Source organism: Molothrus aeneus, chromosome 8, assembly GCF_037042795.1.
Source record: "Molothrus aeneus isolate 106 chromosome 8, BPBGC_Maene_1.0, whole genome shotgun sequence".
NCBI classification, from domain to species: domain Eukaryota; kingdom Metazoa; phylum Chordata; class Aves; order Passeriformes; family Icteridae; genus Molothrus; species Molothrus aeneus.
The window spans coordinates 3,351,605-3,377,854 of NC_089653.1; the positions used below are offsets into that span (position 1 = coordinate 3,351,605).

A 26,250-nucleotide genomic window follows, 5' to 3' on the forward strand; every position below is an offset into this window, starting at 1 on the left:
TGAGAAATTTTTGGAAAATTAGGCTGGGATCAACCTGGGGATGTTGTCTGGCCCAGTTTCCTGAGCCTGGCTTTGGCATGGGGAATGGATGCCTGACCTCTTTGCAGAGAGCTGCTGCTGATAGAGATTTCTCAGTTTCTATAGTGAATTTATCCCAGTACTTTGCTACTATAAAGAAGTCTCCTCTTTCTACAGCTTCCCTCTATTACCTTTAAACCCAGCCCCAGCTGAGTTAGAATTTAACCACAGCCTTGACTCCTCCCTTCTTTTCTCTTTTCCAATCTGAAGAGGCCTCAGCTGCCTCCCGTTTTCCTTCCTCTCGCACCGGCCAGGTCCTGTTTCCCAGACCTTGTTCTTTCCATATAAAACCCCTGATAACCCGTTTCCCACTTAAAGCTTTGTTGGGTCCTTGTTTTTCTACCTTCTGGCTGCTGTGGGTGAAGGTCTGGCTTTGAGGAGCACACCCGGCTCCCTCTGCTCCAGAAAGCAGCCTTGCACTTATCCCAATCTCCTGCTGCTGAGGGCTTCCTCAGGCTCCTGCTGAAATGAGAAATATCCAGGAACCTTTTCCTTTCTAGAGATTAGAATGGTTTCTGCAAGTCCTTGAGGTGTGACCATGATGGTTAAAACCCCACTGTGCAAATGAAGGTTTTCCCCTTCTTTCCCCACTCCATGCTCCGTCCTCTCCCTTACTTTGTCATCTCAGCAACTGCTAAGGAAACCTTTCTCGTCTTGTCAATTGGCAATGCAACTGCTCTTTAATTCAGTTTTTAAATAGGATTTAAGTCAGGCTCTGTCCATGCTATTGATTTGAATTTTGGATGAAGTTGTTGGTGCTCAGCAAGCTCTGTGCTGCTTTAAAGCCTTTCTCCAAGGCTCAAAGAATGACCCTGGCAGGGAGTGCAGGAGCGCTGTGCGCTCCTGGTTTAGAAATGGAGTGCATCAAAGCAGGTTCCTTGAAAAGCCATCTTGAGTCAGTGGAACTAAGGCACTGGAACTCCTTTGGGAAATGGTCCATTTAGGACAGAGCCACGGTGCCAGAAGCTGTTTGTCTGATGGTCAGGTCATGCTCTGGTCAGTGCAGGGCCAGCCCCTCAAGAAATGCATGAGCCAAACGCAGCAAGGAGAGGGAAAGACCCGAGCCGAGCTGAGAGAGCTGGAGAGATGAAATGCCACAGATGTGCCTGGAGCATGGCCCTCCCCAGCAGCTTTTCTTACAGTTCAGTGTTCAAAAGGCTGAAAGCTGATGCTCAGGACTTTGGGATCTGGCTTGGAACTGCAGAGGGGATGAGCTCCCTTACAGGAACTCAGGCAGGGCAGTGCCACAAGCCTGCAGCCAGATTGCTTCTCCTTCAGCTTTAATTCCATGGGGTTTTTTTTTGTCGTTGCTTGTATGTTTGTTTGTTTGTTTGGGTTTTTTGGGTTTTTTTTTAAAGTATCCTTAGAGATGCTATAAGTGAAAGAAGAGAACAGAAATAGGCTGGAGCACCAATGGCACAGTACTTTATATTTTACTCTTCCTCTTTTCCTTTTCAAAATATATGTAGTTACCATGAACTTTAAACTCACTGGTTGGGACAAACACTCTTTTTTCCCTCTCTTTGGAGGAGATATGCAAGTCCTGAGACCCTGGGCCAATGCTCCCTGCATTTTATTTATGTTTTTATAATTAAACAAGGGGCTGATAAGATTGACAAGGAAGATAAGACTCAGGAGCTCGCTGGGCAGCAGCCTCCAAACTCTTTGCAAAGAGCAGTAGGGTGTGAAGGCTGCTTTCCAGTGTGAGATTAATCCATAATAACATGCTCAGTGAGATCAAATGTACGGCTTAGAAGCCACTTGTTATTTCCCGAAGTGCAGGAGCTGGAGGGTTTGACAAAGCCTGGGGAGAATGATGAAGAATATTCCTGTCAGATTTCTGCTTCTCTCCTTGTGCCAGCAAGGGAAACCCATCCTCGTTAAGGGTTTGTTCCTGTGTGACACTGTGGAGTTTTCCCAGCCGGGTTTTCTCTCCTGACAGCTCAAGTCTGGCCTCTTCAAGAGCAGAGCTCGCTGTGCCCCCAGGGCTTTGCTGCTGGGAGCACTGGGAGAGATCCTGGGACCACTGGGAGGGAACTGGGAGCACAGGGAATGCCAGGAGGGAACTGGGAGGGAGAGTGGGAGCAGCGGGAGTGAGCGGGAAGGAGCCCTGGGAGGGATTATCAGGAGCCCTGGGCAGGAACAGTGCTCCCAGTTCCTGCCCAGTGCTCTCCCCATCCCTGCTGGGGCTTGCCAGGAAGAGGGATACTGGCAGGGAACTGGGAGGGAGCTCCTCAGCACTCTGCAAGGGCAGCAGCCCCAGGGGGGACCAGTGAGGAGGGGGAAGTGCCCCCAGTCCCTCCCCAGAGCCCCCAGAATGGGGCATTACAAGGAGAAAAGGGATTGAAATGGAGGGGGGAAAGCTTTTCTGTGATTGTGTTTGAACTGGGGGGATCCCCATTCACCTGTGATTTGAAGGGTCTCAGCTGAAGGAAAACTCACATTTTCATGAGTTTTAGTGCCTCTCTTGGTGGGTAATCACCTTTTTCCATTATTTTCATGTTTAAATGGAAGGAGGAACCCTTTATGGTGCTGTTTGAGTTGACAGAAAGAGCCCCATGTTCATCATCTTCAGGTTCAAACTGAGCCAACACGGCTGCCCCTGGTCTGAAAGGGCTTCCCTGGAGAGGAACCTCTTGGTGTGCCACTGTAAGAGTTCCATCGAGGGGCACCTCCATTTGAAGGGACCTTCACAGGTGAAAAAGATGTCCAAAAGCCCCCAGAATGGTCTTGGTTGAGGGAAATTGAAGTGGGAAGCTGCATTTCCCCTCATTTTAGGAGGCTAAATTGAGGCAAATCCCCTTCTGTGAGAATAACTGGGGCTGTGTGTGATTGGCACAGAGCAGGAGCAGCCTTGCCCTCAGCAGGTCACAGCCCTGGCCCATGAGGATGGGTCACAAAAGGGTCGGGAAAGGCCACAGGACCTCAGCTCAGATGAGGCTTTTGACAGAGCCCAGAGATCTCATCCTGGAACTCTGAAAACACAGGAAAATCAGGAGACAGCCCTGGCTGAAGGCACAGCAACCCTGCTGGAACAAGAGAAGGGACTAAAGGCTGAGCAGGCAGCGCAGGGAACGGCTGCAGACAGCCTGTTCAAAGAGATGCATCTGCAGCTGGAGAGCAAACCAGAGAGATCCCAAAGTGACACCATGTCTTGTGCATAGTCACACAAAGATAGCTCAAAGTTCATGAAAAGCCAGCTATGGATAAGGTAATGGTGTCTTATGAAGAATGCCTGTTGTCAAAATGAGTGAATTGACATGATGGAACCGATCCATCAGCAGTGACTGTCTCAGGAATTGGAGACAATATTCCTCCAGCATTGCTGTACCCACAACAATGGAAGACTGAACAGCTTCCAGTGGATAACAGCCATAATGTAGAACAACCACCCTCTCTCCTGTGCTATCTGTGGAAGATAGAACAGAAGAGATCACAGTGAATGATCCTGTCAGGCAGTGCAGCACTGACACCTGTGCAAGCTGTGAGAGGATCAAGGGCCCAACAAGCTGTAGCTTCTCCTATCCAAAAGCAGGTGCTTATCAGTGTTTCATCACAGCTGTTTCAGTGGGATCTGTCTTATCTCTAGAAGAAAATAACCACATCTTGCAATGTAAACCAACATATTTAAACAAAATTAACTTAGGACTTGAAATTAATTGCAGTGGAATTCAATTTCACCTCAGTGGCATTTGAGGTACACTTAAGAGAACTTAAAGTTACATCTTTAATACTGAATAAAAACTGCTCTTTTAAAACTGGAATAGAACATGAAATGGCTTAACGTGAAGGAGACAGAAACTTGACCTCATTCAAACTCAGCAACAGTCAACCCTGACAGAAATCCACCTCAACATAAAGGACTCAACAAAATTAACTCAATAGAGTAAAAAAACATAACATTACTCAGGTCTGACTTTGCTTAATTCTTCCAACACTAAAATCATATTCAAATAAAACAGAACTGAACTAACAATCAATATCCTTAGAAGTTCTGGGTCCTACAAAATGTACCTTATTCTGCTGCTATTAATACCAAAAGGCACTGAAAATGTGAACAAAGCATGGCTGATATAACAGCATGATGGATGTACTAGAGGGATTAGAAAAGTGTGAAAAATGCATGTATTTTATGATTGGCTTTTTGCAAATATTAAAATGAATATTATATGTGTTGTGTTAGAAAGTAATACTGTATTAATTCTCTTAAGTACTGTGTTAAATATAGTTTTAGGTTATAAAAATTGTTAAAATAGAAATGATGCTATGTAGGATACTCTTTTTAAAAAGAAAGGACTCGCAGCGAGATAGCAGCCACAGGACACCTAAATCTTTCAGAGAAGAAGAATTTATGGCCCTCTTATCATATCTTCCTCTTATCAGAAGAAACGAACTTCTTCCCGCCTCGAAGGCGCTGTTAGGATTTGGAGGAAGAAGTTGACGATGACCAGACAGAATCCTGTGTTTGAATGGAATTTATGCATCATGTGTGAAGTGTATGAATATGCAATGGACTATTGTTTTTAAGGGTTAATCCTCTGTTAACGTGGGTCCTTTTCCGGGCTCCTGCTGCCCAGAAAAGGTACCTGGACGTCCGAAACTCCTTGTCTTTATTGTCTCATATTGCCCTAATTCAGTTTGTCCAAATTATTATTACTCTAATTGTATTACTATTTTCATAACCATTTTATTACTATTAAACTTTTAAAATTTTGAAAACAAGTGATTGGCGTTTTTAACAATAAATGTACACGGCTCATAAAATTCAATCCCCCACGTGGGTAAGATGAGTCCCTGTGGACTTAACCAACATATCCAGCTCTCCAGTATTCTTTGCCATATTTCCTGTCAAATCCTTGCAAAAACTAAAGCACAGGGCTGAGCACAGCTGTGACAAGCTGAAGCCCTGGCAATTCTGCTGGTTCTACATTTTAGATCAAATCATCTTTTTCCTCGTGCAAAGGGCTCCTAAAAGATCACAGAACTTTCAGATCTTTCAGTCTAAGGAGGATGTGAAGGAAGAGTAACTTTTGTCATTGTCAGGGCTGGAATTACAGCAGTGAAGCAGTTTGAGATGCCCAGACCAGAGCCTACAGGACACTGATCCCCCTCTTTCCAAGAAAAACCTCCAGCTGCTGGTTTCTGTAAAGGAACCAACTTGATCCCATCTGCTGGGGAAACGTTTAAAGCCCAGGGACACAGAACCAAAGCCCAGAGCTACAGAGGACCCAAATGCAGCCCCACGTACCCATGGATGCGTTTATTCAGCGCAGCTCTGATGGGCTCTGCAGCCAGGAGCTCCTCGCGGCGCGCGGATAACAGAGCCAGCGCCTGGGGCACCGTGGGACAGGGAGCAGAGAGGGCCCAGCCCTGCTCCCAAGGCTCCCCTGGAGGAATGATGTGCAGCTCTCCTTTGTAAAAGAACACCTGGCAGGCAGGAAGGCTCTCATCACACAGGGCAAGAGCACTCACACACACACACAGCCATGGAACATTTCATTTCATATCCAAATGCGTCTGGTTGAACACTGACAGTCTAAAGGACAAATAGAGAACCAATGCAGGAAGCAGCACAGCTTTTCTAAAAAGCTTATTTGAGATGCCAGAGACCACGACCCAACCAGGAAAAATCCCTATTTTAACTGCAACAAATATCATCAAATACATCTTGTTTCCTTAACAACAATAATTGTTACACGTTTCTCTTCAACTAGAGAAGTATTTCAGGAGAACCAGGATAGCCTGACTGCTTCAGAGCACCACAGGCATTAAACAGCAGCATTTCAGCTGCCACATGCGACCTCTGCTGGTTCCTGATCCTAAGAAAAGCCCTGAATGCAACGTTCTCAACTCCCTCACTCTGTCTCCTCAAACAAAAGGAAAGTATGAGCCTGACACTCCAGGTACACACTTGCAATCCATTTGGGTGATGTGTTCCAGCCCTTTTAACAATCTTGGAGTAGGGAAAAAATAATTGAACAATATTTTTGCTAATGACCAAATTAAGGCTCTCCATTTTAATCCACTGCCATTAGCAACCATCCATATCCAGGTGCAGGTGTCTGCTCATTATTTCACCTGGACCAGACAAAGCCTGTGTCCTTACAGAGACAGCAACACTCCAGCCCTGAGCATTCCCTACTCTGAGGGCAGCAAATCCTCTGCCCTAAATACTCCACGACATGGTAAATAACAAAAAAGTGCAAGTGGTTCTAGCAGAGCTGGAAAGTTCAGGTGGATTCAGGAGTGCTTCTGAAGGGAGCAACAGTCAGGGACAGACAGCACTCTGGATTTTCAGAGGCAGCCACACCACATGGCTAGAAGTACAAGAGAAAACTCCAGCTGCTACATGAAAGGCCACTGGGTCCCCCTTGCCAACTGTACACAAGCTCTACTCACCCTGTTTTCACTGTTCTCAGGATTCAGCCACTTGGGCAGAAAATCAGCTGCTTCTATCAAGAGAAACTCTCCATCGTTGTCATCAATACTGGCCTAGGAGAAATTAGAAATTTAGCAGGAAAAGCCTTGCAGAGCACAACAACACACTTCTGAATCCATGTCTGCTGGGGTTTTTTTTAAATATTCATAAACCCATAGAAAGGCTTAGGTTAGAAGGGACCTTAAAGATCAGTACCTGGTTCCAACACCCTGGCCACAGCCAGGCACACCTTCCACTAGCCCGGGCTGCTCCAAGCCCCATCCCACCTGCCCTTGGACACTTCCAAGGTGTATGGGATGGGGAAACACCTCCAAAGCTGGGCAATGGTAAGACAGGACCTTCAGAGCACAGGCACTGCCCCTCGGCAGCCCTCGCACAAAAGCAGCTCAGCAGCACCCGCCTTACCTGGCTGCCAGCCCCGGGAACTCCCTGGTGATCTCCCGGAGCAGGTACACAATGAACCACTCATCCTCCACGTTATCCCCGAACACCGTGGTGCCGCCCAAGTGCGCCGGGATCTCGCCTGCACGGGGCAGAGAGAGGAGAGGCGGCTCAGCAACGCCATGCCAGGAACAGATTGTCCACACAGGCTGCGGAGTCTCCCTCACTGCGGATATCCCAGACCCTGCTGACAGAATCTTGTGTCCTGTGCTCGGCCATGGCCCTGCTGCAGCAGGGAGGGGGCACCAGATGCCTCACTGGGGTAACCCGTGCTGTAAAACCGAGAGGCTGGGAAGCCGCCGGGTCCCCCTCACACACTCCCGGCTCCCCCTCACACGCTCTCGGTTCGAGCCCGCCGGGTCCCCCTCACACACTCTCGGTTCGAGCCCGCGGGGTCCCCCTCACACGCCGTCGGTTCCCGGCCGCCGGATCCCACTCACACGCCACAGTTCCCCCTCAGACCCTCCTGGTTTCAGGCCGCCGGGTTCCCCTCACACCCCCGCCCCCGGGTCCTCCTCACACGGCCCAGTTCCCCCTCACACGCTGCCGGTTCCCGGCCGCCGGGTTACCCTCAAAAGATCCCGGTTCCCGGCCGCCAGGTGTCCCTCACCCTCACCCGGTCCCTTTTCACACGATCCCGGTTCCCGGGCGCCGGATCCCCTTTAAATGATCCCCCGCCGGTTCCCTCACAGACGCTCTCGAATCCGGCCGCCGGGCTCCCCTCACACCCCCCGGTCCCCCCTCACATGCCCTCGGGTCCCGGCCGCCGGTTCCCCCTCACACGCTCCCGGACACGGGGCCGCCGTGTCCCCCTCCCAGTCCCCCCGCTCCGGGCGCTCCTCCCGCCGTGCCTCCCGGCCCGCTCCCGGCTCACCGCGGCCCGGCACGTAGCGCAGGCGGAACGGCTGCCGCTGCCACACGTAGGAGGCCAGGAGCGGGGCGAAGCGCACCAGGGCCAGCTCAGCGCAGCGCCGCAGCAGCGCCTCCATCGCGCCGGGGCCCAAAGCGCTCCGGCCCCGTCCGAAACTCAGCAACCCTCAACCCTGACAGAAATCCACCTCGACGTAAATGAGTTTAAACAAAATTCAATAGAGTAATAAAACATAACATTACTCAGATCTCACTTTGCTTAGGGTTTGCAACACTAAAATCATATTCATATAAAACATAACCGAACTAACAATCAAGATCCTTAACAGTTCTGGGTACTACAAAATGTAACTTATTCTGCTGCTATTAATACCAAAAGGCACTGAAAATGTGAATCAAGCGTGGCTGAAATAACGGCATGATGGATTTACTGGAGGGATTAAAAAAGTGTGACAAATATGCTGACCCTATGTAATTTAACATTGAGAAAAACTCATGGCAGCCACAAATTGTATGGAACCATAAATTTCCTCAGACCTTTTAAAGTGCAATTGTACCAAAAGAAACAACAATGTAGAATTTGGCAAACTGTCCAACAAACCGGGAGCTTCTCAAGATCGTATTTAGTGTAATAGCATATGGTAAATGTTATCAGCATTTCTGTTAAAGAAATTCGATTGTGTTGTGCTGGACATGATAATAAGAACGAAGCACTGCATTTACAGCTTTGAATCTCTCCGGTAACCATTCTCAGAGAAATCAGAGTTAGTGAAAAACACAAGGTTAACTTTAAAAAGGCATTTCAGCCCATGTTTAGGCATTCTAGGACACGGTGCGTGAGGCTTCAGTAACCAGGGGCAGTCAGAGCCTTTGCGGCAAATGCCGGGGGTTCGTCCCGCCGCAGGGTTGGGGAGCCACGGGGGGGGAGTGAGTTCTGCCGGGGCCAACCGGAGCCGCCGGGCAAAGCCGAGCCCCGGGAGCGGGGAAAGCCCCGGCGGCAGCGAGGCAAAAGCCGAGCTGGTACGCGCTCGGGGTGAGGCGGGGCAGCCCCGCGATTTTCCGCGGCGCTCAACCGAGCCAAAGGGGCTGGGGTTCTGATCCCCGAATCCGCGCCGGCAGCGGCGGGAGGCGGCAGAACGGTGAAGGACCCGATCCCGGAAAAGGCAGCGGGCAGCGCCGGGAAGTGGGGACGGGGTGGGGCGGGGGTGCAAGACGAGCGCGCCACGGCTGCGAGCGGCGCATGCGAGCAGCGCTCCCGGGCCGCGATTGCTGCGCTCCGAACGCTGATTTGCCAAACCGGCCGGAACCCGCACTCCTCCCGTCAATTCAAGTTTTTGGCGCCAGTGGCCGCTCAGTTTTAACCTGGCCCGCGCCGCAGTGGCGCGGCCGTGCCCGTTCGTGACATCCCGGAGCGGCGCCGGCGGCGGCCCCCGAAGCCTCGTGCGGACATGGTGGAGCTCGGAGGCGGCTCCAGCCCCGCTGCGACCCACGGTCGGTGCTACCCCAGCTCGGGGCTCGCTGCGGGAGGAGGGGTCGCGGTGAGGGCCGGGGGGTTCTGGCGAGTTCCTTGTACCCGGTTCCCCCATTCACTGGTGTGAAAAACAGAAATCACTGCTTAGTGTTTTTGAAAGTTTAATAATAGTAATTATAGTAAGAGGATATAAAAGGACAATATTTCCAGCACTGGGGACTTCTAACAAACAGCTAAGAAATACACCAGGATATACAGACAATGTTATATTTTTACTGTTACCTCGCTAAGTTACCTCGCTAAGACCCATGCACGTTCATGTCTTTCATGCATTATTCAACCATTCTTTCGAAGTTTCTGATGTTTCTGGAACTCCTTTTTCTGACTTCTTCACACTCTGGCTTATCTGTATGACATCCTGGGTGTTAGGTCAATATATTTTATTTCTTCTGGTGCCTCCATCTTGCTGTTTCACATCCTCTGCTAAGATTTTAGCTGTACTCCTTATTTTAACGTGGTATTCTATGATTGTCCTCTGGTGCTCTGGTTTGTGTCTCGGTTATCTTAATCACTTGTGTGAGAAACTACTGCTCACTTTGAAAATTTAAAAAGGTATATTAAACCGTAACAAAAATACAACAAAGGACTACATAAGGAAAAAGCTGCAGTGCTGGGAACTGCCCTTGTGGATACCACATGTCCAGTTCATCATCAAGGTAGATGCTCAGTCTTTTATAACCCTGGGGGTTGCATCAGGCAGCCCTGGCCCCTCTGTCAGAGGGGCTTCTTTGCCATTCATCAGTGCAGACTGCTTTCTTGTAACTGCATTGGAGATCAGGTGTTGCCATGCCCACCCCCTCAGCACCAAGCTTTTCCATTCCCACCTGCCCCATGCAAGGGGCACATGTGCAGCCTCCTTTGTACCTGTCCTAGACAACCCTGGCTGTGTGATGGCAGCAATACAGGGGGGAAAGGGAACTGTGGGGAGAACAGAGGACATCTAAACCACAATAACATAACTATACACCACTAAAGCTTCTCTTAATATTCACACAATAGTTATCTTTTAATTGCGAGAGCCAATCATCTCACAATTTATAACAATAGGATGGGTCAGTCAGTGGATGGCCTTACACTGATTTTAGTTACACAAAAGCCTTTTTCACATCGGATGTTTTGCTAAGGTCTACAACACAGTACATTCTTCACACTGTTATTTCCATAGGTGATACATAGATATTATATTAATTACACTACTATTTCTATGAGCAATACAGTGCATAATTAAGCTGATATAATATATTATACTAGCATCCACCTAAGAAGAGTTATAACTGATAATAAATAGTTACAATCACTAACAAAATGCACAGGCTAATACATAAATATGAAAGCCAAAACTCCCAGGTCATTTTTCCCACAGGCAGGGACACGCAGCGGCCGTGCCGGCGCTCGGTGTGCCCTGGCGCCGGGGCAGGGAATGCGGGGCACAATGGTGAGCAGCCCGGGGCTGCTGCTTCTTGCCCCTCGGCAGGGGCGGGCTCCGAGCCGCAGCTGCCCCGGGCCAGCAGCAGGCGGCAGCTCGCAGGCGCTGTCAGCGCCCGGCCCGGCTCGGAGCTGGGCTGCAGCGGCTGCAGAGCCACAGGGGCCGGGGCTGCGGGCACCGAGAGCTCCCGGAGGCTGCGCTTGTCTCCGCAGCTGCTGCCGCACCTCTGGGCAGCGGGGACAGCGCAGCCACAGCTGGCACCGCCCTCCTGAGCCCCCAGGGCCGGCACCAGCAGTGACCTCTCCCCGTGCCCCTTTCAGGGTGCCATCAGCGCGGCTGTGAAGCTGTTCCCGAGGCCGAGCTCCCAAAGGATCTGCCAGCAGCACTCCTGAAGTCCCCGGAGCAAGGTGCTGTTTGTTCCAGGCAGAGAGATGCCGGCTGTGAGCAGGAGGAGAGTGAACTCTGCTCCTTTTGTGCAGTTGTGAATGAGCCCCAGCATCGCCAGCAGGGACCAGCAGCCGCGGTTCCACACCTGCCTGGGGCCCAAGAAGCCCCCTGGCATCAGCAGGGGGATGCCATTTGTGAGCGTGCAGTGAGTGCAGATGTGGAGCATGGATTCTGCACCAGTGATGGGGGTGTGAGGGAGCCCCTGGCTCCCCAGGGCACATCAGGAACCAAGAATGAACACAAAAGGAACCTCAGAAGATTCCTGGGTGAGTGCAGGGCCACCCCTGTGGTCTCTAGGGTGGGGCCAGTGTCCCCTCCCAAGGACAGGGCTGGCAGGTGTGTGGCTGTTTCCCGATGTCTGGAAGAGGCCTGGTGCTCTGCTGGGCCCCATCAGTGGCTGGAAGCAAGAGCCCCAGCTGCCCCCAAGGCTGTGCAGTTCTCCTGCTGCAGCCTGTGCCCACTGCTGTGTCCCTGGCTGTGCCCACAGCTGTGTCCCTGGCTGTGGCCAGGCTCTTGGCTCTCTGGCTGCCAGCTGAGTGAGGCCCACACTGGCTCAGGGCTCCCTGCTCTGCTCCCTGGCCATGGGCTGAGCAGATTGCAGGGCTGGCTCTGCTTCTGGCAGCCAGCAGCTCTTTCCTGCTCCAGGTGAATGGATCAGGGGCCATCCCGTGGGCACGGCGGTGCTGATTCTGCTGCTCCTGGTGCTGGTGCTGGCTTTGGGGGTGGCCGTGGCTGTGCTGGCAGGTAAGGGAGGGGCAGCAGCCTGGGCCCAGCCCCTCGGGGCAGAGCGGGCTCCCTGCTCCCTGCACAGGGCAATCCTCAGAGCTTCTCCTCTTCCCCCTGCAGCACCACAGGTTCCAGTCACACCTGCAACCTCACAGTGTGTTCTGGGCTGTCCCTTTGACTGGGTTGGGTACATGGGGGTCTGCTACTACTTCTCAAGGGATTACAGCACCTGGGAGCAGGGTCAGGAACGGTGCTCCGAGCTCGGGGCCTCCCTGGCCATTGCCAAGGATGAGGAAATGGTGAGTGAGGGGCTGCAGGCGGTGTGGGGTGGCTGAGGGCAGCCTGGGGGTGCTCCTGGGCCGGGCTCGGTGCTCGTAGGGCCGGGGCTGCAGCCGTGGGCTGGGGCCTTGCAGGGAAGGAGCCCCGGCGTGCGGGGGGAGCCCCGGGCCCGTGTCCCCCCGAGGGGCCGGGGCAGCTCCCACTCCTCTCTCCTGGGCAGGATTTGCTCTTCCGCCTCTGCGGGAACGTCGAATACTGGCTCGGGCTGCGCAGACGGGGCGAGCGCCTGCACTGGGGGGACGGCAGCAGCTACAGCTCCCGGTGAGTGCCGGGGAGCCGGGCAGGGCCTGGGGGCACAGGGGCACAAGGGCTGCCCCTGGCAGCCAGCGCTGCCTCTGCTCCTCCCTGCAGGGTTCCTGTCCTCGGCAATTCCCAGTGTGTGTACCTGGCTGACCGGAATAGATTGAGGAGTGACAACTGCTCCAATGAGCGGCCGTATCTCTGCAGCAAGGCCCCAGCTCCCCTGTAACAGGGGCTGCAGAAAGGAGCTTCTCCACACTGGGCAGTGCCAGCTTCACCTCTGAGCCCAGCACAGCGCTGTCCTTCCTCAGCTGCACCCTGTGCCTTGCCCTTCCTCTCAGGGTCACCTCAGTGCCTCTTCATGCCCAGTGCCAACGCTGGGCTGGGGCTGCAAAGGAAAAGTCTCTGCAATCCATCCTGCCACCGCTGCTGCCTGCAGTTAGTTGGCGTTGCCCTCATTATATGTGGGAAACATTACTCAGTATTTGCACTTTTTATCATAACTTATTATGGGTTAAAATCCCACCCTGGGATGCTTGTCTGCTTGCACAGGGTTAACTTAAACTATGTTTTCTACATGCTATTACATATTACACCTAGAGGCACATTTGTAATAGTTTTTAATAATCGAAACATAACTTTGAACTTACGTGCTGTAAATATTTGGGTTTTTTAATTTTTGTCCTGTCTCCTATTTTGTACTTTAAATTGTATATTCCATGGTTTCTTGTGATTCTATCTTTTTGTATTTTCACTCCCTGAAAATGAGGGTAAATAAAGTCCTTTTTTCACCATGCTTGTTTCTGTTTTCTTGTCTTTCTGATAAGCAAGTCCTTGAATGTGGGAAATCATTTAATTATTTGACACCATTTTCTGAGTTAGTTACGTGAAACAATCATTCCAACATTACGCAGTCTCTATTATGCTATGGTCTAACATATTATCTATTTCAGCAAATCTATAAGGTGCATACATAAACTGACAGATTATACTACATCTAAAGCAGTAATTGCTATTTGTACTGTATCAGGATTTTTGACATCAATAATAACTTGCACAACAAAAGTTAGTACATAAATGCAGAAGCCAATACCTATCTTTGTTATTTATAACGTTATACAACAAGCTCAATGGGAAATCCAAATCACCCTGGACTCCTGGAAATCTTGGCCCACAAACTGGCCTGAAGGTGAGAATTTTGGATTGTTGTTGGAAGATGTGAGAAACGACCCTCACTTTTAAATTCTTAAAGTTTTTTTTTAACCTTAAAACAATACAACAGACTGAATAAGGAAAAATTACAGCTCTGGGGGGGGGGGGTCTCTGGGACCAGCAGCCCTGTGCTCATTTACAAAATGGATGCTCTGCCTTTTATACCCTCAGCCCCTCCCAAAGTTTTGTCAGTCAGCTCCTTCTCTGCCCTCCCCAGGTGGAGATCACTTCCTTACACCTTGATTGGAGCTCAGGTGTTGTCCTGTGGCCCCTCCTGGTAATGAGCCAGCCCTCCCCAAATGCCCCGAGGCTGCTGGGGCTGCTGCAAGGGGGAGGGAAAGGGGACTGTGGGGGGAGACATTACAGTGACAGCATTCTACAGCTACAGAACTTCTCCTAACATACACATAATATCTGTCTCTCAGTTGTGAGAGCCAGCAATCACAATGTTCATCTGTTAAAAAAACCCCTCTTTTACTGACTCATTTAGCTTGAAGAGTTAGCCATTTTGAATTCTGATTATCTCTCCAAAAAAATTTTAATGAGTGATACTAGCATCTATTGATGAGGGTGAGGACAGTGGGAAGAGAAGGAAAAAAATCTCAGGTTTTCCTTAGACAGACTTATTTGGAATGGACAAAATGGGATCACTGAGCTCTGGTGTGGCTTTTGGACCCCATCTACTGTGCCCATGGGGTTGCTACTCATAGCAGGTGTATCTTAGTGCTGAGTGCAGAGGCCAACTCAGTCTTGCCTTCTGGTCCCTGTTGTATTACAAGACAGCTGAGCAATGGCAGAGCTCTGGGGTGCCTTTCTTGCCCCCACCTTACCATGGATATGGGAGTGCTGCCCACAGCAGGGCTATGGAATCTTCTCCGTGGTGAACACAGGGGCCAACCTGGTCTTGCCCTCTATTTCTTGTTTCACTCTACTTGTTGGTCCTTGAGGAAACTGCCCAATACTGCTGATTCTTCTCCTTACAAGAGCAGAGTGTACACAGAGAGCCAGGGGCCACTCCAGCCAGCAGAGCTAGGTAGTGACACATAAACCAACACACATGTCTATATAAATATATATATATATAGATATGGGTCTGTTTCTGTAGGTGGGAGAGCAGCTGAATGCACAGGGCCGTGTACCCAGAGCCATGTCCCTGGGCATGCCCCGCCATGAGTGCACACAGGGACATGTGCAGAGCCAGTGCTCACACACACATGTCCCTGCTCACCTGCACAGAGCTCCTGTGCCCCACGGCACCTGCCAGCAGCACCCAGCCTGCCACAGCAGCGCACCTGTGCTGCACAGACACTCACCTGTGCACAGTCCCCACCAATGCACACGGGCCCCAAGCAGGGCCCTGCTGGCACGTAGAGCCTGGGCACAGCAGCGTGTGCAGTGTCACCCACAGCAACACAGGCCTGTCCCACACAGAGCCGTGCTCACACCTGCAGAACCTGTGCACACTCACAAGCACAGAGCTGTGCACAGCCCCACTCACAGCCGAGAGTGCAACGCACCCCCGTGCCCACAGCAGGGCACACAGCCCGTGCCCAGGGCAGCACATCCCTGGGCACAGAGCTGGGCACAGCAGCACACACAGTGCCCATGGCAGAGCAGGACGTGTGCCCTCACCCCTGGGCACAGCAGCACACACAGTGCCCATGGCAGGGCAGGACGTGTGCCCTCACCCCTGGGCACAGCACACACAGTGCCCATGGCAGAGCAGGACGTGTGCCCTCACCCCTGGGCACAGCACACACACACACAGTGCCCATGGCAGGGCAGGACGTGTGCCCTCACCCCTGGGCACAGCACACACACACAGTGCCCATGGCAGGGCAGGACGTGTGCCCTCACCCCTGGGCACAGCACACACGGGCACACAGTGCCCATGGCAGAGCAGGACGTGTGCCCTCACCCCTGGGCACAGCAGCACACACACAGTGCCCATGGCAGAGCAGGACGTGTGCCCTCACCCCTGGGCACAGCACACACACACAGTGCCCATGGCAGGGCAGGACGTGTGCCCTCACCCCTGGGCACAGCAGCACACACACAGTGCCCATGGCAGAGCAGGACGTGTGCCCTCACCCCTGGGCACAGCACACACAGGCACACAGGGCCGGGCACACTCTGGCACAGCTCTCCTGGCCCTGACGCCCCCGGGCTCTCTCCTCGTGGGACCGTGACACGGTGGGCACGGGGACATTGTGGCACTGTTTAAAAAGCCCCCTCTGTGCCCTTGGGGTGGGGGCACACAGGCCTGTCCTAAAGGAAAGGTCAGAGAGAGACCACGCTGGATTCTGCTGCTTGCCTCTCACCCTCCAAGGGCCAAACTGAGCCCGTTTTGCTGTCCTGTGTTCCCCAGAGCCTGAGTAGCTCGAGGGAGAGGATTGGGAAGGTTGATTGAGGGTCACTGCTGGTGCACAGCACTCGGGGCATTTTTCACCCCTGACATTACCATGGGCTGCTGGGGGAGGAACTCACAACAGCCTGAGCCCACTGCCTCAGGAGCTTGTGCTCTGTCAAGGGGCCCCTTTCGCCCCTTACCTGAGGAGGGGAACGTGTGGCTCTGGTGCTGGGGAGGGCAGCTCACGCTCCCCTGGGCATAGGGTAAGGAAAGCTCCAGGCCTCTCTGCAGGGGGGACAGGGACTTTGAAACCAAGGTGTTCATCAAGATTTCATCTCGGACTGAAAGGAGGAAAGGTGTCTGTGTTATGCATGGAAATTTGAGTGGAAAACAACTGCAATTTCTAATAAAGAATTCTCATCAATGTAAGGCCTCCTTTTTTCTAAAGAAGTTTTGTTTCAGTCAGACAGAAAATCACTTTCTGATGTACAGCAGTCAGTGCTGACTTAAGGCACAGTTTTACAAGGCATATATTTAGTTTTCTACAGTAGTGCTAGAGATTCTAGGAGCATCTGAATCCCTGCAGTGTAACAAAGCCTTTGAGACCCAGCTGTCAGAGGGCAGCCACGGGCAGGATGGCAGCTGCACCTGGTTAGCAGGAGATTAAATTGGAACCATAAAGGCAAGTTCACTTTTTAGGCAGATAATGTCTCATCCTGTCGTCACCTTGGTTTTCTGCTGGGTAAACATCATGACTGGAGCTACTGACAGTGCCACGGGAAGAGCTGGGAGCTCCTGGCCAAGAGTGGATTTTCTGCTTCTGACACTGCTAAACTATCCCATGGCTCCCCTGGGGTCCAGAAACTTCTGCTAGAAACTTTGTTAGAAAAACTACTGCAGTCTTTTCTAGGCATCTTTTCCTTTGGGATCCTCCTAACAGTTCTGAGTTAGCTCCCTGGCCTCAGTGCATCCGTTTCTAAATTCAGCTCTTAGGTAGAAGGATCCTTCCAAGCCAAAAGGATTTCTGAAGCAGTCCTAACCTGCAGCACCTGGGTGCCTTCAGACCATCCATCCAAAGGGAAAAGTGACTTCTGGACCCTGAGAGAGCCCAGTGATCTCTTGGCGGGAGAAATCAGGAATGGACAAGGTGATTCCAGCTCTGCTGGTTGCTGTTCCTCCCCATTAGACAGGAGAGGATCAAGCACATTCCATCAGCCTTTGCTTCCTCAGAGCATGAAATCCCTGAGGAGACAAGGCCACCTCAGGGCCATCAGATCCCACCAGGGAGAAGGAAATGCTAAAAACATCACCATGGTCTCAGCCAACAAAATGAGGAACTTTTCTTGTGGGTCCCCAACACCATTTCCAACAAATCCCAGCTGGTTTTGAAAATCACATTCACATTCAGGGGGCAAAACCAATAACGAATCACAGACACCTGAGGTAAAATTAGGGACACATAAAAGAAATTTCTCTTTGTTTTTAACAGAGGCAGATTTTCATCTTTTAAGCCCAAATCTTCTCTGACACACAGAAGAACATTAAATACAGAAACAGTTCCAACTTGAAACATTTGCTTTTTGGCAATTCTATTTGTTCATGAAGTGTGGCTGTATGAACACTACTGAAGCACACAAATACTGAGACTACTACTGCAACTGCAGAAATTACTGAAAATTCTCTTCTACTGGCAGCAAGAGTAAACATGTCTAAAGGTTCCTTTGTATGGAGAGCAGCTACAAGGAATGGTTTTGACATCAAAATCAACTGGAAAACAACGATTTCAGGAAAAGTGTTAAAGAAACCAACACTATTTCAGATATTTTCTCAGTCAATTTTTTAGGATGAGTCACACAAACTTGACTGCCTGAGGTAGTAAGAGAGAATTCAATTACACTGTAAGATTTGGTAGTAAGAGAGAATTCAATTACACTGTAAGATTTGGCTTGTTCGGGGAAAGGAGGGAGCAGCAGAAGCTTAGCAAAGCTTTGCCAACTTTCTATTCTCTCAAAGAGAATAAAATAAAAGTGACTACAGTATTGACCTTCTAGTACTACTGACAGTATTGCTACAAGAGATTATTGTTGTAGTATTGCTACAGATTGAAAATCAGTGTGAGAAAAGACCCTCACTTTTAAAATTTTTTAAAGGTTTATTAAACCTTGACAAAAATTACAACAAAAGACGCAACAAGGAAAAATCACAGCACTGGCAGGACAGCCCTCCTCAGCAGGCTCCAGCCGGGTTTTCTCTCCTGACAGCTCAAGTCTCGCCTCTTCAAGAGCAGAGCTCGCTGTGCCCCCAGGGCTTTGCTGCTGGGAGCACTGGGAGAGATCCTGGGACCACTGGGAGGGAACTGGGAGCACAGGGAATGCCAGAGGGAACTGGGAGGGAGAGTGGGAGCAGCGGGAGTGAGCGGGAAGGAGCCCTGGGAGGGATATCAGGAGCCCTGGGCAGGAACAGTGCTCCCAGTTCCTGCCCAGTGCTCTCCCCATCCCTGCTGGGGCTTGCCAGGAAGAGGGATACTGGCAGGGAACTGGGAGGGAGCTCCTCAGCACTCTGCAAGGGCAGCAGCCCCAGGGGGGACCAGTGAGGAGGGGGAAGTGCCCCCAGTCCCTCCCCAGAGCCCCCAGAATGGGGCATTACAAGGAGAAAAGGGATTGAAATGGAGGGGGAAAGCTTTTCTGTGATTGTGTTTGAACTGGGGGGATCCCCATTCACCTGTGATTTGAAGGGTCTCAACTGAAGGAAAACTCACCTTTTTTCATGATTTTTAGTGCCTCTCTTGGTGGGCAATCACCTTTTTTCCATGATTTTCATGTTTAAATGGAAGGAGGAACCCTTTATGGTGCTGTTTGAGTTGAGGGAAAGAGCCCCATTTCCATCATCTTCAGGTTCAAACTGAGCCAACATGGCTGCCCCTGGTCTGAAAGGGCTTCCCTGGAGAGGAACCTCTTGGTGTGCCACTGTAAGAGTTCCATCAAGGGGCACCTCCATTTGAAGGGACCTTCACAGGTGAAAAAGATGTCCAAAAGCCCCCAGAATGGTCTTGGTTGAGGGAAATTGAAGTGGGAAGCTGCATTTCCCCTCTTTTTGGGAGGCTAAATTGAGGCAAACCCCCTTCTGTGAGAATAACTGGGGCTGTGTGTGATTGGCACAGAGCAGGAGCAGCCTTGCCCTCAGCAGGTCACAGCCCTGGCCCACGAGGATGGGTCACAGAAGGGTCGGGAAAGGCCACAGGACCTCAGCTCAGATGAGGCTTTTGACAGAGCCCAGAGATCTCATCCTGGAACTCTGAAAACACAGGAAAATCAGGAGACAGCCCTGGCTGAAGGCACAGCAACCCTGCTGGAACAAGAGAAGGGACTAAAGGCTGAGCAGGCAGCGCAGGGAACGGCTGCAGACAGCCTGTTCAAAGAGATGCATCTGCAGCTGGAGAGCAAAACAGAGAGATCCCAAAGTGACACCATGTCTTGTGCATAGTCACACAAAGATAGCTCAAAGTTCATGAAAAGCCAGCTATGGATAAGGTAATGGTGTCTTATGAGTAATGCCTGTTATCAAAATGAGTGAATTGACATGATGGAACCGATCCCTCAGCAGTGACTGTCTCAGGAATTGGAGACAATATTCCTCCAGCATTGCTGTACCCACAACAATGGAAGACTGAACAGCTTCCAGTGGATAACAGCCATCATGTAGAACAACCACCCTCTCTCCTGTGCTATCTGTGGAAGATAGAACAGAAGAGATCACAGTGAATGATCCTGTCAGGCAGTGCAGCACTGACACCTGTGCAGTCTGTGAGAGGATCAAGGGCCCAACAAGCTGTAGCTTCTCCTATCCAAAAGCAGCTGCTTATCAGTGTTTCATCACAGCTGTTTCAGTGGGATCTCTCTTATCTCTAGAAGAAAAGAACTCCATCTTGCAATGTAAAGAAACATATTTAAACAAAATTAACTTAGGACTTGAAATTAATTGCAGTGGAATTCAATTTCACCTCAGTGGCATTAGAGGTACACTTAAGAGAATTTAAAGTAACATCTTTAATACTGAATAAAAAGATTGAAATTATTACTAAATAAAAAAAATGATCTTAATAAAACTGGAATAGAACATGAAATGGCATAAAATGAAGACTTAATCTTGACCCTGTCTAAACTCAGCAATACTCAAACCTGACAGAAATCCACCTTGACATAAATGATTAGTAAAAAAATTAACTCAATAGAGTAATAAAGGTAACATTACTCAGGAATGTTGCTAACCTTGCTTAATCTTACCAACACTAAAATCATATTCAAATAAAACAGAACTGAACTAACAACCAATATCCTTAAAAGTTCTGGATACTACAAAATGTAACTTATTCTGCTGCTATTAATACCAAAAGGCACTGAAAATGTGAACCAAGCGTGGCTGAAATAACAGCCTGATGGATTTACTGGAGGGGTTAGAAAAGTGTGACAAATATGCTGACCCTATGTAATTTACATTGAGAAAAACTCACGGCAGCCACAAATTGTATGGAACCATAAATTTCCTCAGACCTTTTAAAGTGCAATTGTACCGAAAGAAATAACAATGTAGAATTTGGCAAACTGTCCAACAAACAAATAGTCTCGAGACCATTTACGGTAGGTAGAAGCATGGTAAATGTTGGCAGCATTCCAGTTACAGAGAGACGGGCGGAAGGGCGGGGGGGTCGGCGGGGGCGGGGGTGGCGCTCGCGGCCGCTGATTGGTCAGATCGGCCAAAATCCCTCCCACACGGAGTGGCCATAAAATTGAACGGCACCACCCACACCTTCACTACTGCAACCGGAGCTGCGGTTGCAGACAGCGCCGGGCAAGAGGCTGGCGGAGCTTGGAGGCGGCTTCCACACTGGCGCGACTCGCGGTCGGTTTTGCCGCAGCTCGGGGCCAGGGCTTCTGGTGAGTTCCATGTGCTGGATTCCTCTGTTCACAGGCAGGGAGCTCCGAGGCGCCGGGGCAGGGAATGCGGGGCACAATGGTGAGCAGCCCGGGGCTGCTGCTTCTTGCCCCTCGGCAGGGGCGGGCTCCGAGCCGCAGCTGCCCCGGGCCAGCAGCAGCCGGCAGCTCCCGTTCCAGGGGCGAGGGCGCTACGAGCCGAGGCGGGCAGGCAGCGTTGCACACACCCGGGCCCCCGTCCGGTGGCAGAGCCGGCGGCATGGATGCTGTGGGCTGGGCGGAGCAACGGCATTGACGGGGCGGGGCCACATCGAGGGTGGGCGGGGCTCGGAAACCGCCGGCCCCAGCGGGGCGGGGCGGGGCGAGCGGCGGTGAGGGTGCGAGGGTGCTGGCCCCGGACACCGACCCTGGCCCAGCCCAGCCCGAGAATCCCTGCCAGCATTCCCTGCACCATTACCCGGCCCCACGGCGGCTCCGGCTCCGCGGGCAGGCGGCTCCAGGAGTTCAGAGTGGGCAAAATGGGAGCGGGGGAGAGGAGGCAGCTGGTGCCAGTGGGTGAAATGGCTTTGCTGGAGCTGGCAGGGAGAGGAGGAGGAAGAAAGTGGTGCAAAGTAAAGGGGAGAGAAAGAGGGACAAGGCTGGAGCGGTGGAAGGCGGCAGAGATGGCCATGGGGCAGGCGAGCATTTTGCTTTCCAGCTCTGTGGGAGGAAAGGAAGAACTGTCAAATCCCTGTAGAAAAAGAGGAGAGAAACAGATGATGGTGGATATCATCGATAGTTGAGATTCATTTTATCTGCCTGAACTGTAAAGGCTCTGCGGGGGGCATGGCCGTCACAGCTCCTGTCCCGAAAAACTCGCAATAAAAAAAAGGAACCCATGCCGGAGAACCTGGGCAAGAACCTCAGCCCTTGGAGAAGCTGCTTGTGGGGTCTCCCCTGCAGCGGGCCGCGACCCTCCGCTCTCCCCCCGCGGTGCACGGACGGCCCCTCGCTGCTTTCCCGCACGCTGAATGCTCAAAACGGCCAAAAGCGGCCCCCACACCGACACCGGCTCTAAACTACGGTGGCAGCGGCCGTGCCCGCTGTGTCTGCCTGGGACGGAGCGGCTGCGGCGAGCGACGCGTTCGGGTCATTCCCCAGCGGGGGCGGCACCCGGAGAGCGGCGAGGCGGCGGCGGCGGAGCTCGGAGGCGGTTCCAGGCCAGGCGCGACCCGCGGTCGGTGCTGCCCCAGCTCCCGGAGGCTGCGCTTGTCTCCGCAGCTGCTGCCGCACCTCTGGGCAGCGGGGACAGCGCAGCCACAGCTGGCACCGCCCTCCTGAGCCCCCAGGGCCGGCACCAGCAGTGACCTCTCACCGTGTCCCTTTCAGGGTGCCAGCAGCGCGGCTGTGAAGCTGTTCCCGAGGCCGAGCTCCCAAAGGATCTGGCAGCAGCACTCCTGATGTGTCAGGAGCAAGGTGCTGATTGTTCCAGGCAGAGAGATGCCGGCTGTGAGCAGGAGGAGAGTCAATTCTGGTCCAATCCTGGAGCGGCAAACGAGCCCCAGCATCCCCAGCAGGGACCAGCAGCCGCGGTTCCACACCTGCCTGGGGTCCAAGAAGCCTCTTGGCATCAGCAGGGGGATGCCACTTGTGAGTGTGCAGTGAGTGCAGATGTGGAGAATGGATTCTGCACCAGTGATGGGAGTGTGAGGGAGCCCCTGGCTCCCCAGGGCACATCAGCAACCAAGACTGAACACAAAAGGAACCTCAGAAGATTCCTGGGTGAGTGCAGGGCCACCCCTGTGGTCTCTAGGGGTGACACAGCTGTGTCCCTGCCTGTGGCCAGGCTCTTGGCTCTCTGGCTGCCAGCTGAGTGAGGCCCACACTGGCTCAGGGCTCCCTGCTCTGCTCCCTGGCCTTGGGCTGAGCAGATTGCAGGGCCGGCTCTGCTTCTGGCAGCCAGCAGCTCTTTCCTGCTGCAGGTGAATGGATCAGGGGCCATCCCGTGGGCACGGCGGTGCTGATTCTGCTGCTCCTGGTGCTGGTGCTGGCTTTGGGGGTGGCCGTGGCTGTGCTGGCAGGTAAGGGAGGGGCAGCAGCCTGGGCCCAGCCCCTCGGGGCAGAGCGGGCTCCCTGCTCCCTGCACAGGGCAATCCTCAGACCTTCTCCTCTTCCCCCTGCAGCACCACAGGTTCCAGTCACACCTGCGACTCCGCTGTCAGTTCTGGGCTGTCCCCATGGCTGGGTTGGCTACAATGGGGCCTGCTACTACTTCTCCAGGGATTACAGCACCTGGGAGCAGGGTCAGGAACGGTGCTCCGAGCTCGGGGCCTCCCTGGCCATTGCCAAGGATGAGGAGGCCATGGTGAGTGAGGGGCTGCGGGCGGTGTGGGGTGGCTGAGGGCAGCCTGGGGGTGCTCCTGGGCCGGGCTCGGTGCTCGTAGGGCCGGGGCTGCAGCCCTGGGCCGGGGCCTTGCAGGGAAGGAGCCCCGGCGTGCGGGGGGGAGCCCCGGGCCCGTGTCCCCCCGAGGGGCTGGGGCAGCTCCCACTCCTCTCTCCTGGGCAGGATTTGCTCTTCCGCCTCTGTGGGAACGTCGATTTCTGGCTCGGGCTGCGCAGACGGGGCGAGCGCCTGCACTGGGGGGACGGCAGCAGCTACAGCTCCCGGTGAGTGCCGGGGAGCCGGGCAGGGCCTGGGGGCACAGGGGCACAAGGGCTGCCCCTGGCAGCCAGCGCTGCCTCTGCTCCTCCCTGCAGGGTTCCTGTCCTCGGCAATTCCCAGTGCGTGTACCTGGCTGACCGGAATAGATTCAGGAGTGACAACTGCTCCAATGAGCGGCCGTATCTCTGCAGCAAGGCCCCAGCTCCCCTGTAACAGGGGCTGCAGAAAGGACCTTCTCCACACTGGGCAGTGCCAGCTTCACCTCTGAGCCCAGCACAGCGCTGTCCTTCCTCAGCTGCAGCCTGTGCCTTGCACTTCCTCTCAGGGTCACCTCAGTGCCTCTTCATGCCCAGTGCCAACGCTGGGCTGGGGCTGCAAAGGAAAAGTCTCTGCAATCCATCCTGCCATTGGTGCTGCCTGCAGTGAGTGCGTTGCCCTCATTATATGCAGGAAACATGGCTCAGTATTTGCACTTTCTATAATAATTTATTATGGATTAAAATCCCATCCTGGGATGCTTGTCTGCTTGCTCCGGGTTAATTTAAACTATGTTTTCTATATACTGTTACATATTACATCTACATGCATATTTATATGAGCTTTTAAGAATCCTAACACAAATTTGAATTTACGTGGTCTTTTGCTTCTTTTAACTTTTGTCTTGCCTTCAGGCCATTTTTTACCTTAAACACTATATTGCATGGTTTCTTGTGATTCTTTCTTTTTGTATTTTCACTCCCTGAAAATGAGGGTCAATAAAGTCTTTTTTCCCCCATGCTTGTTTCTGTTTTCTTGTCTTTCTGATAAGCAAGTCCTTGAATGTGGGAAATCAGTTAATTATTTGGCACCATTTTCTGAGTTAGTTACGTGAAACAATCATTCCAACATTACACAGTCTCTATTATGCTATGGTCTAACATAGTATCTATTTCATCAAATCTATAGGGTGCATACATAAACTGACAGATTATACTACATCTAAAGCAGTAATTGCAATTTGTACTGTATCAGGATTTTTGACATCAATAATATCTTGCAAAACAAAACCGAGTACATAAATGCAGAAGCCAATACCTATATTTGTTATTTATAATGTTCTACAACAAGCTCAAATGGGAAATCCACATCACCCTGGTCACTTGGAAATCATCACAAACTGGCCTGAAGGTGAGAATTTTGGACTGTCCTTGGAAGATGTGAGAAACAACCCTCACTTTTCAAATCTTAAAGGTTAATTAAACCTTAACAAAAACATACTACAATGGACTGAATAAGGAAAAATTACAGCGCTGAAGGTCTCTGTGAGTGTCAGCACATGCTCGTTTACAAAATGGATGCTCTGCCTTTTATACCCTCAGCCCCTCCCAAAGTTTTGTCAGTCAGCTCCTTCTCTGCCCTCCCCCCAGGTGGAGATCACTTCCTTACACCTTGATTGGAGCTCAGGTGTTGTCCTGTGGCCCCTCCTGGTAATGAGCCGGCCCTCCCCAAATGCCCCGAGGCTGCTGGGGCTGCTGCAAGGGGGAGGGAAAGGGGACTGTGGGGGGAGATATTACAGTGACAGCACTCTACAGCTACAGAACTTCTCCTGACATACACATAATATCTGTCTGTCAGTTGTGAGAGCCAACCATCACATCATTCATCTAGAACAAACCCCTCTTTTCCTATGAGTCATTTGTCCCAAACAATTAGCTCTAATTTTTGTTTCTGATAATCTGCTCTTACTTCTCAAATAAATTTTTAAGGAGTGATACTAGCATCTGTTGATGATGGTGAGGACAGTGGGAAGAGAAGGAAAAAATCTCAGGTTTTCCTTAGACAGACTTATTTGGAATGGACAAAATGGGATCACTGAGCTCTGGTGTGGCTTTTGGACCCCATCTACTGTGCCCATGGGGTTGCTACTCATAGCAGGTGTATCTTAGTGCTGAGTGCAGAGGCCAACTCAGTCTTGCCTTCTGGTCCCTGTTGTATTACAAGACAGCTGAGCAATGGCAGAGCTCTGGGGTGCCTTTCTCACCCCCACCTTACCATGGATATGGGATTGCTGCCCACAGCAGGGCTATGGAATCTTCTCCGTGGTGAACACAGGGGCCAACCTGGTCTTGCCCTCTATTTCTTGTTTCACTCTACTTGTTGGTCCTTGAGGAAACTGCCCAATACTGCTGATTCTTCTCCTTACAAGAGCAGAGTGTACACAGAGAGCCAGGGGCCACTCCAGCCAGCAGAGCTAGGTAGTGACACATAAACCAACACACATGTCTATATAAATATATATATATATAGATATGGGTCTGTTTCTGTAGGTGGGAGAGCAGCTGAATGCACAGGGCCGTGTACCCAGAGCCATGTCCCTGGGCATGCCCCGCCATGAGTGCACACAGGGACATGTGCAGAGCCAGTGCTCACACACACATGTCCCTGCTCACCTGCACAGAGCTCCTGTGCCCCACGGCACCTGCCAGCAGCACCCAGCCTGCCACAGCAGCGCACCTGTGCTGCACAGACACTCACCTGTGCACAGTCCCCACCAATGCACACGGGCCCCAAGCAGGGCCCTGCTGGCCCGTAGAGCCTGG

General features: G+C 51.9%; 2 protein-coding genes and 1 long non-coding RNA gene across 6 annotated transcripts; 2 read left to right on the forward strand and 1 right to left on the reverse strand.

The window, feature by feature from the left end:
* Window positions 1-5,125: 5,125 nt before the first annotated feature.
* On the reverse strand, window positions 5,126-7,940 carry LOC136559724 (uncharacterized). The gene is made up of 4 exons (XR_010784038.1): window positions 7,833-7,940; window positions 6,923-7,040; window positions 6,478-6,565; window positions 5,126-5,505 (listed from the first exon to the last, which is right to left on the reverse strand). It is a non-coding gene; the product is annotated as an uncharacterized lncRNA (long non-coding RNA).
* A 3,330-nt stretch (window positions 7,941-11,270) lies between these two features.
* LOC136559590 (C-type lectin domain family 2 member B-like) lies at window positions 11,271-12,956 on the forward strand. Its single transcript, XM_066554899.1, has 5 exons — window positions 11,271-11,377; window positions 11,855-11,999; window positions 12,114-12,257; window positions 12,458-12,558; window positions 12,649-12,956. Exons 1-5 carry the CDS (start codon window positions 11,271-11,273, stop codon window positions 12,764-12,766), a joined length of 615 nt encoding a protein of 204 aa, XP_066410996.1. The 3' UTR covers window positions 12,767-12,956.
* Window positions 12,957-22,439: 9,483 nt separating this feature from the next.
* LOC136559636 (C-type lectin domain family 2 member D6-like) lies at window positions 22,440-24,299 on the forward strand. 4 transcript variants are annotated; one of them, XM_066554953.1, is made up of 5 exons: window positions 22,440-22,791; window positions 22,992-23,090; window positions 23,193-23,374; window positions 23,576-23,676; window positions 23,792-24,299. In XM_066554953.1, the coding sequence occupies exons 1-5, from the start codon at window positions 22,470-22,472 to the stop codon at window positions 23,937-23,939; spliced, it is 852 nt and encodes a 283-aa protein (XP_066411050.1). In that variant the 5' UTR covers window positions 22,440-22,469; the 3' UTR covers window positions 23,940-24,299. The 4 variants fall into 4 exon arrangements, 3 of the variants coding, with proteins under 3 accessions (XP_066411050.1, XP_066411049.1, XP_066411048.1); XR_010784025.1 differs by having other exon boundaries at window positions 22,440-23,090; window positions 23,767-24,299; XM_066554952.1 differs by having other exon boundaries at window positions 22,992-23,374; window positions 23,767-24,299.
* The last annotated feature ends 1,951 nt before the right edge of the window (window positions 24,300-26,250 follow it).